General features: G+C 57.1%; 1 protein-coding gene across 2 annotated transcripts; it reads left to right on the top strand.

Annotated features, from left to right (window-relative positions):
* The first annotated feature begins 7,910 nt into the window (after nt 1–7,910).
* On the top strand, nt 7,911–13,641 carry ASB6 (ankyrin repeat and SOCS box containing 6). Of its 2 annotated transcripts, XM_019728808.2 has the most exons (6): nt 7,912–8,195; nt 9,842–10,023; nt 11,091–11,197; nt 11,298–11,406; nt 11,883–11,969; nt 12,121–13,641. In XM_019728808.2, the coding sequence occupies exons 1-6, from the start codon at nt 8,083–8,085 to the stop codon at nt 12,786–12,788; spliced, it is 1,266 nt and encodes a 421-aa protein (XP_019584367.1). In that variant the 5' UTR covers nt 7,912–8,082; the 3' UTR covers nt 12,789–13,641. The 2 variants fall into 2 exon arrangements, with proteins under 2 accessions (XP_019584368.1, XP_019584367.1); XM_019728809.2 differs by lacking the exon at nt 11,298–11,406 and having other exon boundaries at nt 7,911–8,195; nt 12,121–12,359.
* Nucleotides 13,642–13,734: the final 93 nt, after the last annotated feature.

Below are 13,734 nucleotides of genomic sequence, written 5' to 3'. Positions count from 1 at the left end.
GGGCAGGACCTGTGCTGTTTCCCCGGCTGTCCCCCAGCTCACAAGCCGCCTAAACGCAGGCTGTATCGTACCTCTATAAACGTGTTTCTATCAAGCGCCTTCCCAGTGCTGGGTCCAGGCTGGGGCACTGGGGATCGAGTGGTGACACATACAGTCCAATCCAATCTCCATAGAGCAGCAGCGAGAAGGGGACCATGGGGTAGCGAGCGGGCTGGGGGCAGCGTATCAGGAGGGCTTCCCTAAGGAAGGGGCATTAAGCCCATGCAGGAAGCTGAGCAAGATTTAGCAGGTGACAGGGGGCGGAGTCTAGAGGCAGCCAGGCAAGGGACCCAGCATGTGCAAAGGACCCGTAGAGCCTCCAACCTTACCTGTTCCAAGGGCTGGCTCTGAGCCGCCTCCTTTTTGGGTCTCACTGTGCCTCACTTTCTCCTCCGTGCCAAGAGCTTAAATTGCCTTTTGAAACTGCTCTACATGCCCCAAGGTCATGAGACATCCATTCCACAAATATGTACCTTGTTCCCTCCTGGGCTGGCTCTAGGCTGGGCTCGAGGCTACACTGGGGACCAGGTTGGAGCTGGTCCCCGCCCTCGGGGCTCAGAGCCTGTAGAGGAAGTGAAGATGGATGTTCAACTCAGGGCTGGACTTCAGCCATCCTAGGGAGGGGGACTGCAGTCAAGGAAGACCCCCCAGGCTCTGTGGCCTCGAGGGCAGGTGCTGGGTTTTAGGGGAGGATGGGAATTACCCCAGAGGGTGTCTGCCCAGAGCGGAGACTATATGCTTCCCCTACAGCCCTGGCTGGCGGGAGCCTTTGGTGCTTTGTTGGGACCTGGGGGCTCTGGGACCTGGGGGTAATGGGCAGCTTGGAGACCAGGGGCGGGATTGCTAATGTGCTGGAAATTAACTGCAACTAACTGAAAGAGGGGCCTAGGCTAATACGGATGGCTTAGCCGTGGGGGTAAAGTCTGGGAAGCCATTCCCATACACATGAGCACCCCCTCTGGCCCAGCTCAGGGCTGGGGCCTGGGGCCTGGGGCCTGGAGGGGCCTGGAGGGGCCTGGAGTGGCCTGCCCTACAGGGGCAATGGAGACCCCAGGGTCTCTGTCCCCGTTTCCAATCTCAGCCAATGGCTGCCCAGGCATAGGACCAACTTTAACCACTGCTGCCGACTGCCCAGGTGAAGTCAGCTGGTCGCAGCTCTGCACTCAGCACCTCCAGGACCTGCTGGGAGCGTCCTGCCCTCCTTCCACCCTGCTGTCCCGAGAGCCTAGCCCGGTGCCTGGCACCCGAAAGCATGAAGTGAATAGCTGCCACATGAAGTAATGGCAATCACGGTGACCCAGGCAGCACGTCTAGACGGGATCCAGACAGGCCTGCGATCGAACCCTGGCACGATCACTCATGGGCTCTGTGACCTTGGGCAAGCATGTCACTTGGCCTCCCATCTGTAAATGGGGCTCTTAACAGTATCTGCACCTCAGGGGTGTCAGGAAGATCCACCCCATGACTTGTGTTTCCAGCAGGGGCTGAACAAATGTTTGCTGCCCATAGGACTCTTGGCCGGGTATGTCGATGTCTGGAATCCTCTGGAAATTACTGTCTTGGTCTGTGAAGTGGGCCTTTACCTCTTGTCCCTGCTGAAACCTCCACAGCCAATACCCAGGGCACAACCCGGCCACATCTCTGTCTTCCTCCCAAGCTCTCCTGTCCTGTCTCAGGGGCAGTTTCCTTCTTCTTCCATTTCTGCTCTCCCGCCTCTGTCTGTGTCTCCACCAGGGTTTTACTCTTTGGTTTCCCTCTGTCTCTGTCTGCCAGGAATTCTCTCCCAGTGGAACCAATACTCCAGGGGTCTACTGTGTTCCCTTTTACAGCAGTGAGATGGGAAGAGGGAGGGAGGGAGAGAGAGAGGAGGGAAAAAAATCAAAGCCCACATATTGGTTCCAGATGTGGCCCTCTCTCACAGCCCTCTCCAGCAATTTAATTAAATTCCCCCAGACAGCCAGGAGGGTTTCTTAATGATCAAATTTCCCGGCTCCCCTCCTCGAGTGGGCCCACTCTGTCTCCCTGACGGATGGCCGACGGGGTTCTTCCTGCCGTCAGCTTTGCCAAGCGGGGCCAGTGGGGTGGGGTGGGGGCTTCCCGGGGAGCACAAAGGACCCTGCCCTGCAACTGCCTCTGCCCTCCCTCCTTCCCCAAGGGACCTGAGTCCTCCGAGCCCTCCCTTGGCAGAGCCCAACTGGGCTTAGCTGCAGTGGCTGGAGGGGGCCCAGTGGACCCCTCCACTGAGCTCTGCCTCCAGGGTGGCCTGCCAGGGACTGATGCCACGTAGATGCCAGGGGGGTCAAATGGGAGGCATGTCTGGGATCAGGACTCTAGGCTTACAGACCAGCTAGAGATGGGGCAAGCTCAGACCTCCTCACTGCTGCCTCCTACCACCCATTTTGCAGCCCAATAGACCAAGGTTCAGCGATGGCAAGGCCTGGGCCAAGATCACACAGATCTGCTTGCCAGAGATGGGAGAGGTGGAGGAAGGCTGACCAGCATTTAGGATCTGCCAGTGAGAGGCTGGGCATTATTTCTGGGGACTGTTCCCCCATGTGAAGCTAAGGGTCACTCTCAGTAGACCCCTGACTTCTGGAGTGGGAAGGAATCTAGGGGAGCCTCGAAACCACCATCTTGTTGTGTAGATGGCACAGTGAGGCTGAGGAGGGCCAGGCCAGAGCCCGGGCCCAACTCCCTCCCATCTTGGAGCGAGGGGGTCTGACGAATTCTTGTGTTCCTCCCACATTCATATGTTAAAGATTTACCCCCAATGTGATGGTATTAGGAGGTTGGGCCTGCAGGAGGTAATTAAGTTAGATGAGACCAGGAGGGTGGGGTCCCCAGGATGGGATTAGTGCCCTTATAAGAAGATAAAAAGACTCCAGAGCGCCCCCTCTGTGCATGTGTGCAAGGTAGAGGTCATGTGAACACACAGAGATGGCAGCTACCTACAAGCCAAGAGAAAAGGCCTCAGAATGAAACCTGCCTTGTAGTACCTTGATCTTGACCTTCCCAGCCTCCAGAACTGTGAGAAATAAATGTCTGTTGTTTGAGCCGCCCAGTCTGTGATGATTTGTTATGGTCGCCTGAGCTGAAGACAGGCTCTCAGTACCTTCTCACACTGGTCTCCTGGGCTTCTGGGGTCTCTGAGGTCTTACCTCATCTGGAAGAGGCTGGGCTCAGGCAGGGCCTCTCATGTGGGCACACAGGGCTGGCAGAGGAAGGGAGGTCCCTCAGTGGCCCACCTGAAGTTCTGGGTGGCCCACCCGGGAGCTTCACCAGGGCCCAGCCCAGCTCATAACCCCACACCATGGCCAAGCACAGGGGCCAGCTGGCAGTGCCTGGGGGTGGAGTGGGGGGAAGGGTGTTGGGGAGCAGAGGGCTCTGACCAGCAGAAGCAGTTTTCTTAGAGGGGGCAGGTGGCAGGAAAGGAGCGAAGCAGGCCTCTGGGAGCACAGAGGTCCCTAAGCCTCAAGGTCCCCAAAATGCTCCTGAGTGCTTCTTAGGAGAGCAAACAGAAAGAGGGAGGAGACAGGAAAGTCTTTCCCTGGCCCAGCCAATGTCCTACCATCCACTCCTGCTCTCTCAGTTCCCCACTGAGCACATGGAGGGTTGGGCCTCTGGCAGTGGGGAATCAGGGCCCTGCCCTTCAGTGTGGGGACCAGGGCCAAACAGGGCCTCCTGCTCAGCGACACGCTGGGGTCATGAGGCTCAGAGGTCAGGGTGGGGTCAGGGTGAGGGGAGGGAAAAGAAAAGGAAGGGGAGCCGGGCCTGAGCAGAAGTACAGGAGGAAGCCACAGGGCGGCGGTTCCATGACCACACTTCAGAAATATGCCCAGCCCTCCATCTCTGCGCCTCAGTGCCCCTGGGACCTGCCAGGGCTTCTCCCCTAAGAAGAGAAAGCACTACTCCGCGAGGCAGATTGTTCCACTTTTCAAATACTTCCCTTCATGGAAACTCCGCCAAAGCAAAAGAAGAGAAATTAAAAGGGGGCCTTTCACCCATTCCCCCCCTCGAGGACCTCATAAAGAACAGACCTGGCTGCAGGCGGCCCCTCCTGGGCAGAGGGGCCTAGGGATGGTGAGATGCTGGGATGGGGCCAGGGACACCCCCCTCCGGGAGCCACCCGCCCTGGGCATGTGTGAGTGTGAGAAAGACAGTGTATGCGACGAATATGTTAGTGAATGTGTGTGAGCGTGTGACCGTGTGTGAGAGCATATGTCTTGTGAGTGTGAAAATAGGTGTGCACAAGTATGTATGTGTATCAGAGTGAGTGTGAGAGAGACAGGTGTGTGAGAGTATGTATTTATGAGGGAGTATGTGTGTGAGAATTTGTGTGTATGTATGTGCATGTGAAAGTGTGTGAATGCGTGAGCGAGTGAGAGAGAGAGAGAGAGAGAGAGAGAGCACAGGATGAAGTACCTGGGCAGGAGGTGGGTGTCCTGAGTTCGGGCTCCGAGGAGAGGTTAAGAGCCAGGCTCTGGGTTTGAATCCTGCCTGGGCCCCTCACTGGCTCCCTGACCTTAATTAAGTTGGTCAGTTATTGATCTGAGCCTCAATTTCCCAGACTGTGACATGGGACTCCTTCTATCACTTCCTCACTGGGGCGTTATGACAAGTCAGTGACACGATGTGTGTTGAGCTTCTAATTTAAGTCATGGGACACAGGACAGTCAACCAAAGGCTGCTGCTGTTATCGGTTTATCATTCATAGTCAGGCTGGGTCCTTTGGTGACCCAGCGAAGTGAGGGGATACACTAGTGCAGGCTGGGAGGGCCCAGAGGAGGGGAACTGCATGCTGGGAAGAGGTCACTAGATGGAGCTGGGAGGAGAAAAGGCTTTTGAGGACAGACCAGGGTCTTGCCCGGGTGTTCACGGCCTTACCTTCAACTCCAGGTATAAGAGCAGTTTGCAGGGCCTGATTCCCTGCCTCTGGCTGATTTCGCGTTTTGACCTAGCTAAGACACACTCATTGGTAAAAAGGTAGAAAATACACAGAAGCACAGAGAAGATAAAAGTTCCCCGGATCCCAGCATCATGAGCATCTCAGCATGAGGCCATTGAGAATTAGCCCTGGCCACGTACGCGTGCACACACGCACACATGCCACACTTTCCCTAACTGGGATCAGACAGTACTGCTGCTGGCATTGGACAGCTGGAAAGGCTAAACGTCTCTCCTTATGTTTGTTGACAGGTTTTCATCCTTTGTGACTCACCTGTATGTGTTTCCTTTGCCCAATTTTCTTAGTGTTTTTGCCTTTTTCTTACTGGTTGGTAACAATTCTTTATATATTCAGGTGATCCCCCTATTACCTTGGATCCTGAGAGTGACTCCCAAACTCCCTGGGGAGTAGGAAACAAGGAGAGGCTCTGCCAGTGCCTGAGCACTGGGTGCTCGGCCCTAGGACGCCCAGCCTACTGAGGAGCCCCAGAGCTGGGCAGCAGGAAGTGGCTAGGCTGGCAGAGCAGTGAGGGACAGTGGCGAGGAAAGAAGAGAGTAGGTTCAGAGCTGGAATCAGAAGCTCTGAGCGGCAGAGGCTTAATGGGAGGCAGATGGAGGAAACAAGTTTGCCCTCGCTGACAGGAGGGAGGTCAGGGGGCATGGAGTTTTCTAAAGATAGTAGCCTGGGCGACAGGCAGGCGGCAGGGCCTGGCTCCAAAGTGTGGTGCCCAAGGGCTGTGACAGAGCAGGGGTCAACTCCTCCCTCCTGCGTGTCCAGACCCTCTTGGACCCAGAGCCAGAGAAGCTGCAGGACACTCGACTCCCAGAGGCCAGGTGTATGGAACAGTCCCCCAGACCTGGCTGTAAAACATTGGCCCTCTCTGAGCCTCAGTTCCCTTGTTTGTAAAATGGCACGACACCATCATCTACTCAAAAGATTTATTGAGATTAGTGTGTCAAGCATTTAGCACAGTGCCTGGCACAGGGAAAGGGCTCAATAAATACAAGTTAACTCACGTTATTACTATACTGATCACAAGACAATTATAGTTTTCTTGTGGGTAGAGCTCTCCATTAGCTAGCTGTCAGAGCCAAAGGGCCTTCATGTTACAGGTGAATAAACTGAGGCCCAGAGACCAGAAGGGTCATGCTTTGGGCCACCCATTACAATGGCTTTAATTGTGTCCTCCGAAAAGGTAGGTTAGGTCCTAGCCCTGGTACCTATAACTATAACCTTATTTGGAAATACGGTTTTTGCAAATGTAAGTTAATTAGAGGTCATACCGGCTTAGGGTGAGCCCTAAATCCAATGACTGGTGTCATTTAGAAATGACCGGGAGATTTGGACAGAGACACAGACACAGGGGAAAAGGCCAAGCGAGGACAGAGGTAGTAGGCAGAGATGGGAGTGATGCCACCACAAGCCAAGGAACACCTGGGGCTGCCAGGAGCTGGAAGAGACGAGAAAGGATTTTCCCGTAGGGTTTTTGGAGGGAGCGTGGCCCTGCTTAGGAAACTAATGGAGCCAAGGCAGAAGCAGGCCTCAGACAGGCTGTTCCCCGAGCTCTGCCCTGGACACCATTTTAGATGGGCCTTGTCCACTTACTCACTGTGTGCCCTTGGGCCAGGCAGGCCCCTTCGGGCTCTTTGGTTCCCTCACCTGTGCTATGGAGCAAGTGACCCCAGATCAAATGAGAGTAGGCTGTGAAGCCCCTGGGTTGCCTGCAGGCTGCTGCGTCCATTTGGGGGCCTTAAGGTATGGATCCTGGATACAGGGGCAGGCATTCCCAAACCCCCAGGGTAACGCCTGGGGAGACTGAGGCACATCGGAGCAAGTGCCCCATCCAGATGCTCATTGTTGCCAGATAGGAATTTGGGCCCAGTTGCCCAATATTCCGATTTTACAAGATAAGCTGGAAATCTCCATTTCTGTGTGAGCAAAATTTCCCAATTTCAGTCAAGAAGAAGATACTTCCTTCCTGGAGCAAGAACCAAGGCAGAAGTGTGCCGGGAGCCATGGACCCTGTGGTCTGGAGTCCCTTCTGGCAAGTCCACACTGGCCCACCCTAAAGGGGCTTCAACTCAGCTGTCCACCCCCACCCCTCCTCCTTGCTCTTTTAGGCAATGGAGGGGGAAGCAAAATGAGGCATTCTGAGTGTCCGGTGGGGGTTTTAACAGCTTGTCATTTGATCTGCACAACAATCTTGTAAACTTAACAGTAACAACAGTGAGCAATTATGCAGCCTCTGCTGCATACTCGACCCCACGAGGTATTGGTAGCTGAACCCGGACATGTTTTAGGTGGAGCTTTCTTGTGTAATCTGTTTTGCTCTTCGTGGAGGAGGATTACTCTGCCCATTTTTAATGTTTAATCATAAGACACATCGGACTGTCTTTAGAAGTGACTCTAAAACTGATTTTCCTCCCCTCTACAACTCTCGCCTCCTGCAGGTGCCAGGCGGGAAGACTCCCAAGCCAGCCTGGTGGGGGGTGGGAGGCCAAGGCCGGGACAGCATACCTCTTCATAACGGACTTTCGAGAATCATGAAGACATCAGGGCCCCACTGTGGGGCTCGAGGTGGGGGAGGCTCAAATGAGTGGTCTAAAGTTAAATGCCTAAACTCCAGAAAAGTGGTACTAGGCTTGGGGGCGCGGATGCTCGATTCACCACCACAGTGGCTGGGCCGTGCAATGGGCGGAGCTCGGACGGCGCCCAGCGGCCGCGGGCGGGATCGCAGGGCGGAGCAGGGCCTGGCCCGGCCGGGCTGGGGCGGGCAGGGGTGGGAAGTGGCCGGCGCGCCTACGTCTGGGATCAGGTTTGGCGGCGGTTCCGTGCCTTGCACTCCCCGGGGCCGCACGTCGCGGTCCTCCGAGCCCGCAGGTGGCGCTGTCTCCGGGACCGGGGAAGGCAGGAAGTCAGTGCGAGGATCACTTCCGGCGCGGAGCGGCGGCGGCGGCGGCGGCGGCGGCGGCGGCTCTGGCAGGCGCGGGAGCGAGACCGGCAAAGACCAGGCCAGGCCCGCGGCCCCTGACGCGCCCCCTCGGCGTCCCGGCCTCGGCGGAAGGTGCGGCCGTCCTGCCGCGCCCGGGGCCGCCGCCATGCCATTCCTGCACGGCTTCCGGAGGATCATCTTCGAGTACCAGCCGCTGGTGGATGCGATTCTGAGCTCCCTGGGGATTCAGGACCCAGAGCGGCAGGAGCCGCTGGACAGGTAACTCGCTCCCTTCCCGCCAGCTTGTCGGGGCCGCTGCGACCCGGCGCTGCGTCCTTTTAATTGCCACTCCAAGCGGGGCGTGGGGGGGCGTGGGGAACTGTGTCCCCCGCCTACAGATAAGAGACTGAGGCGGAGGCCGGAGTGGCGCGGCGTCGAGCGCGGGCTCCCCCGCGCGGGCTCCTGCCCTGCCCTGTGCAGGGTGCAGTGCTCCGGGCCAGCGCAGGGAGGGCTGGAGGGCGGGTGTCGTCGGCAGGGCCTCCGCTTCAGTGCCACCCTGTGCCCTGTCCGCTGCTTTACACCTAGCGTTGCAAAGGGGCAGGGTGGCCTCTGAGCGCCTCAATATTTACCCCCGAGCAGTGCAAAAATAAGCTTTCTGTAGCTGAGTTTGTATTTTATATAGACAGGAGTACGTCTCGCTGTGAACCCCTGGGAAAGTGTCAGAAAGGGGTAGATCAATGAGCTAAACAGAACCCCCCAGCTTTCGTGATGCTTATGCGCCAGAAGAGAGAGACTGACGGTCATGTGAGGTGTATAGTATTTTAGTGCAATGGAGGAAAGAGCAGAGGAGAGGAGGATCGTGTGTGTTTTCAGGGTATCAGTTGGGATTTCAAACACAGTGGGTATTGTGTCTCTCTCCAGGGACTTTGGTGGAAACGCAGGCTTTCTTCAACGCTGTTCTGTTCACTTTGAGGCTTGTTGGGAAAAGGTGTTTCCTTAACTCTAAGGCTGTTCTGGGGTGGGTGGGGTTAGGGCAGCACAGGGCGGGTGCATGGCCTTTTGCAGTCCCAGAATGTTTGCTTTGCACCCGACGGGCTCTCTAGGGCTGGGGGATGAGTTGGAATTCCGGCCAGACAGTAAGGATGGAAACTTGACCCGGACCATGGATGGGGTGCAGATGGGTGAGACTAAGAGGGGAGTGGGGAGTGCCACTGGCGAAGGGAAGCCTCACCAAGAGGACGAGATGGTCTGTGAAGGAGCTTCGTGCAAGGTCATGCACTGTCCATGGGCCTGAACTTCTGGGGAAAGCCACGTGGTTCTTAGTGGTCAGTGCTGCGGGGAGGTAGCAGGATTAGGACTGGGGTGTGAAGAGCCTTGTGTGCACTCAGCCTTTGGAAGACTGTGAGGCTAATCATCTCCGTGAGTGTAAGTGGGGAAGGAGGACTGTCGGCTGCCCTGGCTGCAGGGGTTGCCCGGGCTCGTCTGGCATCCTCTGCAGCTCAGGGATAGTTCCTTTTAATTGCCTCTCCAAGCGGGGCGGGGAGGGGCGTATCTGAGGAAGAAGCATCAGTGTCTGATTCTTGCTCCTGGTCATAGGGGTTCCCTTCAGTCCCAACAGCCTAGGCGTGTGAGGCTTTGTACCCAAGCCAGGGATCAGATTCTCTGAGCAACTTGGGAGGAGGCTGGAGACAGCGCCAGTCCTTTCTCAGCAAACCGGAGGAATCTGCTCCAGGTAAAAGATCCGGCTTGGCTGCCTCTCTACTGCAGATTTGTTTCCAAAGAGACTTTCTGCCTACAGAATCAGGGCTCTTCCTGGAGTGGTGATGACAGCAGGTGACTAAAGGCCACCCATCCACAGGGTGCACAGGCCAACTGGTCACACAGCTGTTCCCACCCTCAACTGGCCTGCCTCTCTCCTGCCCCAGGCCCAGTTATGTCGCCAGCGAGGAGAGCCGGATTCGCGTTCTCACTGAGCTGCTGGAGAGAAAGGCCCACTGTCCGTTTTACCAGGAAGGTGTGAGCAATGCCCTGCTGAAGATGGCCGAGCTGGGACTGACCCAGGCAGCCCATGTGCTCCTGCGGAATGGGGCCAACCTCAACTTTGAAGGTCAGGGGGAGCCCTGAAGGGCTGAGGTGGATAGGTGGCTTACGTGTGGCCCTGCTCTGGGTGGGCAGCCAGGCCTTTGGGCTCTGCCTGATTGTCCTCTTAGACGCTACTTCCCTCGTGTATTTCATGGGTGACGACTAAGGAAACCCAATTGGGTGGCCTCCCATCCCCCGCGGGCTTCCATGGCCCTTACCACCTCTGGTCCAACAGCAAGGTTGTTGCTGCTTCTACCGTGTGATTGACTTAGCAAACCTGCCCAGCTCCCAGCGAATGCCCTGCTTCCATTAATGTGAAAAATGCAGCTGCTGGCACTGTGCCTAGAGCTACGGAAAGGTCATTTTCTCTTTTTATTCTGAGCCATCTTGCATTTTGTTCATGCCATAACGAGAGAGGAAAACAGGGTGGCCACAGAGGGCATAAATCACAGCAGGACTGTGTTGGCTTCTAGCTTGTAAGTCCCTTGGGCGGGGGGTGGGGGGGCGGTTAGTGTGATGGAGCCATTTCCCTCTCCTTGCCATGGGGAGGGCAGGGTCAGCCAGGAGACATGCACTGCCCACTTGTGACCAGATGGGGCTCTTTGTGCTGACACAGGCTGTGGCCAGGCATGTCTCCCCTCCCCTTCTGAGGACAGGCTCAGAGGCTCCTGGGCTCCTGGAGGGTCAGGGAGCCGATGACAGGGCTGGGGGCGTGGCATTCTGAAGTCAGTCACTTGGAGACTCAGCTTTGAGAATGTGGCCGTTACAGCCACGCTTAAGGAGCTGTCACTCTGGGTGTCCTCCCAACAGCCCGAGAAGAGATGCCCTGTTTTATGGTCTCATTTTACAGAAGAGGAAACTAAAGCCCAAACAGATTAATTACCGTGCCCCCTAGCATACCCCCCAGACCCGGACCTAGTCTGACTCCAGGGCCTGTGCTGTAGCATCCGATGAGGACAGCTGTGACTCCTCAGGGTGACGGGTGCAGCCTGTCGGGTGGGAGTGCGGGGACGGGGCTGCCAGGCCGGCCCTGGGATCCAGCCAGAATGTGCCGACAGGCAGGACTCACGTGAGCTCTGTCTGCGTCCTCAGACCCAGTCACCTACTACACGGCCCTGCACGTTGCTGTGCTGCGAAAGCAGCCTGATATGGTGGAGCTGCTGGTGCGCCACGGGGCCGACATTAACCGGAGGGACCGGGTAAGAGCCAGGCCCAGCCTGCTCCGAAGGGGGATGCAGTCAGGGGTTCGAGCAGCCTCCCGGGACCCCAGGCCAACCTGGCTGTGCTTTCCTGGCTCAGATCCACGAGAGCAGCCCCCTGGACCTGGCCAGCGAGGAGCCCGAGCGCATGCCCTGCCTGCAGCGCCTGCTGGACCTTGGAGCGGATGTCAACGCGGCCGACAAGCATGGTGGGTCCTCCTGTGGGAGAGCAGGACAGCCCTGGGCCCAGGTGCCTTGTGAGGGAAACCCGGGGTACCCCAGGATGACAGGTGGGCAGGCTGGTTGCAGCCCATCTGCTGGCACAGCACGGCCTGGCGCACAGGTGCATTTCGCTGGCTCGCAGAGGCTTTAGAGAGAGCAGTCATCGGCCCTGCCAGTCCGTGGAGGGCTGTGTGTAGGAGGAAATGGGGTGTGTGCGCTCAGCTTCGGAGGGAACCATGGCTTCCTTGAGGGTCTTGGGTAGCATCTCAGGGTCTACAGAAATCCTGCGTCTCCTGGCCCTTCTCCCCGTCTAGTGTGGGTGGAGAGAATGGCCAGAAACCGGTCACCCTCAGCCCTGGCTGAGAGGTCATCTTCTGATCCCGAGCGCCGGTATTTCCCGTCCCCCTCTGGGGTGACCCTGCCCTTGGTCCCGCCTCCCACCCTTCTCTGTCGCCCTCCTCAGGGAAGACGGCCCTGCTGCACGCGCTGGCCAGCAGCGACGGGGTGCAGATCCACAACACCGAGAACATCCGGCTCTTACTGGAAGGAGGTGAGGCCGTCCCCACGCTGCTCCTGAACCTCACTCTTGCACAGCACATGTCACTTCCTACAGGCCGTCCCTGCCCCCATACGCATTGTTGCTTTGCAAGGGCTTAAGGCCTCCTCCCACCTTCCCTTGTTCGCCCTGCTGGCTCTTTTAGGGGCAGACGTCAAGGCGACCACCAAAGACGGGGACACCGTGTTCACCTGCATCATCTTCCTGCTTGGTGAGACGGTGGGAGGGGACAAGGAGGAGGCCCAGATGATCAACCGCTTCTGCTTCCAAGTCACGCAGCTGCTGCTGGCTCATGGGGCCGACCCCAGTGAGTGCCCAGCGCACGAGTCCCTCACTCACATCTGCCTCAAGAGCTTTAAGCTGCATTTTCCTCTCCTGCGCTTCCTACTGGAGTCTGGAGCCGCCTACAACTGTTCCCTCCACGGTGCATCCTGCTGGTCTGGCTTCCACATCGTCTTCGAGAGACTGTGTTCTCACCCAGGCTGCGCCGAAGATGAGAGCCATGTGGACCTGCTGCGCAAAGCCGAGACCGTCCTGGATCTCATGGTGACTAACTCCCCCAAACTGCAGCTGCCTGAGAACTTCCACATCCATCCTGTGGGCAGCCTGGCAGAAAAGATCCAGGCCCTTCATTTCTCCCTGCGGCAGCTGGAGAGCTGCCCCCCGCCCCTCAAGCACCTGTGTCGCGTTTACATCAGGTTCTACCTTCAGCCGTGGCCTGTGGATGTGAAGGTCAAAGCCCTTCCTCTGCCTGACAGGCTGAAGTGGTACCTCCTCAGTGAGCACAGCAGCCCCGTCGAAGACGACATCTAACAGCTCCCAGACTGAAGGGAGCAGGGTCTGGGCAGCTCAGTCAACCTCTGGTGGATTTAAGTACGTGTGGCAGCCTGACGGGGAGCCTTCGGTCCTGCCGGTCACACAGCGGGTTGGAGACGGACTTGACCTCAGTACAAAGAAGGCCAGGTGGAGCCCAGCAGCTGCGGTCATTCCAGTGGGCAAAGGCTTCTGGCTTTCAGGGACACTGCCCCCCTCCATCCCTCTGGCAGTACCCTCAAGCTCTCAACCCACATTGGCAAAAATGACAGGATTTAGATCTGGGACAAGATTATACTCTTATTTTGAAAGGAGTGCCAGACATTCCCAGAAGCAGGGTAGCTCTGAGTCTAGGTCCTGAGAGCTGAGTGGAGGCAGAGCTGAAGCCCGAAGGAAGCTGGGTGGGCCCGTGGGGGTGCAGCCCAGCAGAGGCCCTTTGCTCCCACCTCCTTATGTCCCAGGTTCTGTCACTTACAGTGCTTTAAGTGGGCGGAGAGACAGCTGACTGACTCCTGCTAGCATCTGTAGCTCTGACGCCCCGCCCCCCAAGGCACAAGGCTGTGCTCTGGTGGCCGCTGTTTGTGCCAAACCCAGTGGACCATGCCTTCTCCCTAAAAGCAATCATGCATGACCAGGGACAGCCCTTTTCGGAGTGTTTCCTTTTGTGAGGGGTCATCTGATGGAGAAAGCTACCAAGACTGAAAGCCGAGTGTCCCACCCAATGCTGAACCCTCACAAAGCTGTTTTCGCCACGTTGGTCATTGTGAATTGTGTAAATGCCTCGGAAAGAAACGGAGGCCACTCAATGACATATTTATATTACCAAATTAAACTGATTTCTCTTGGCCTTAAAGATCCTTGTGTAACATTCCCCCCCCCCGCCAAGTTCAGGATGAAGGCTCCCACAGCGGCCAGGAAGAAGAGGTGGTCAGTACGAGCCAACGCA

The sequence above is a fragment of the Rhinolophus sinicus genome, linkage group LG04 (assembly GCF_036562045.2).
Source record: "Rhinolophus sinicus isolate RSC01 linkage group LG04, ASM3656204v1, whole genome shotgun sequence".
NCBI lineage: Eukaryota > Metazoa > Chordata > Mammalia > Chiroptera > Rhinolophidae > Rhinolophus > Rhinolophus sinicus.
The sequence above is the reverse complement of the archived record's forward strand: the minus strand, read 5'-3'. Positions and strand labels throughout refer to the sequence as shown.

What these genes read in the sequence shown, in the direction of transcription:
- ASB6 (XM_019728808.2), top strand. Translation starts at nt 8,083, where the DNA reads ATGCCATTCCTGCACGGCTTCCGGAGGATCATCTTCGAGTACCAGCCG. An exon ending in CAACGCGGCCGACAAGCATG is followed by an intron (nt 11,407 to 11,882) that starts GTGGGTCCTCCT and finishes CGCCCTCCTCAG; the next exon opens with GGAAGACGGCCCTGCTGCAC. An exon ending in CCGGCTCTTACTGGAAGGAG is followed by an intron (nt 11,970 to 12,120) that starts GTGAGGCCGTCC and finishes TGGCTCTTTTAG; the next exon opens with GGGCAGACGTCAAGGCGACC.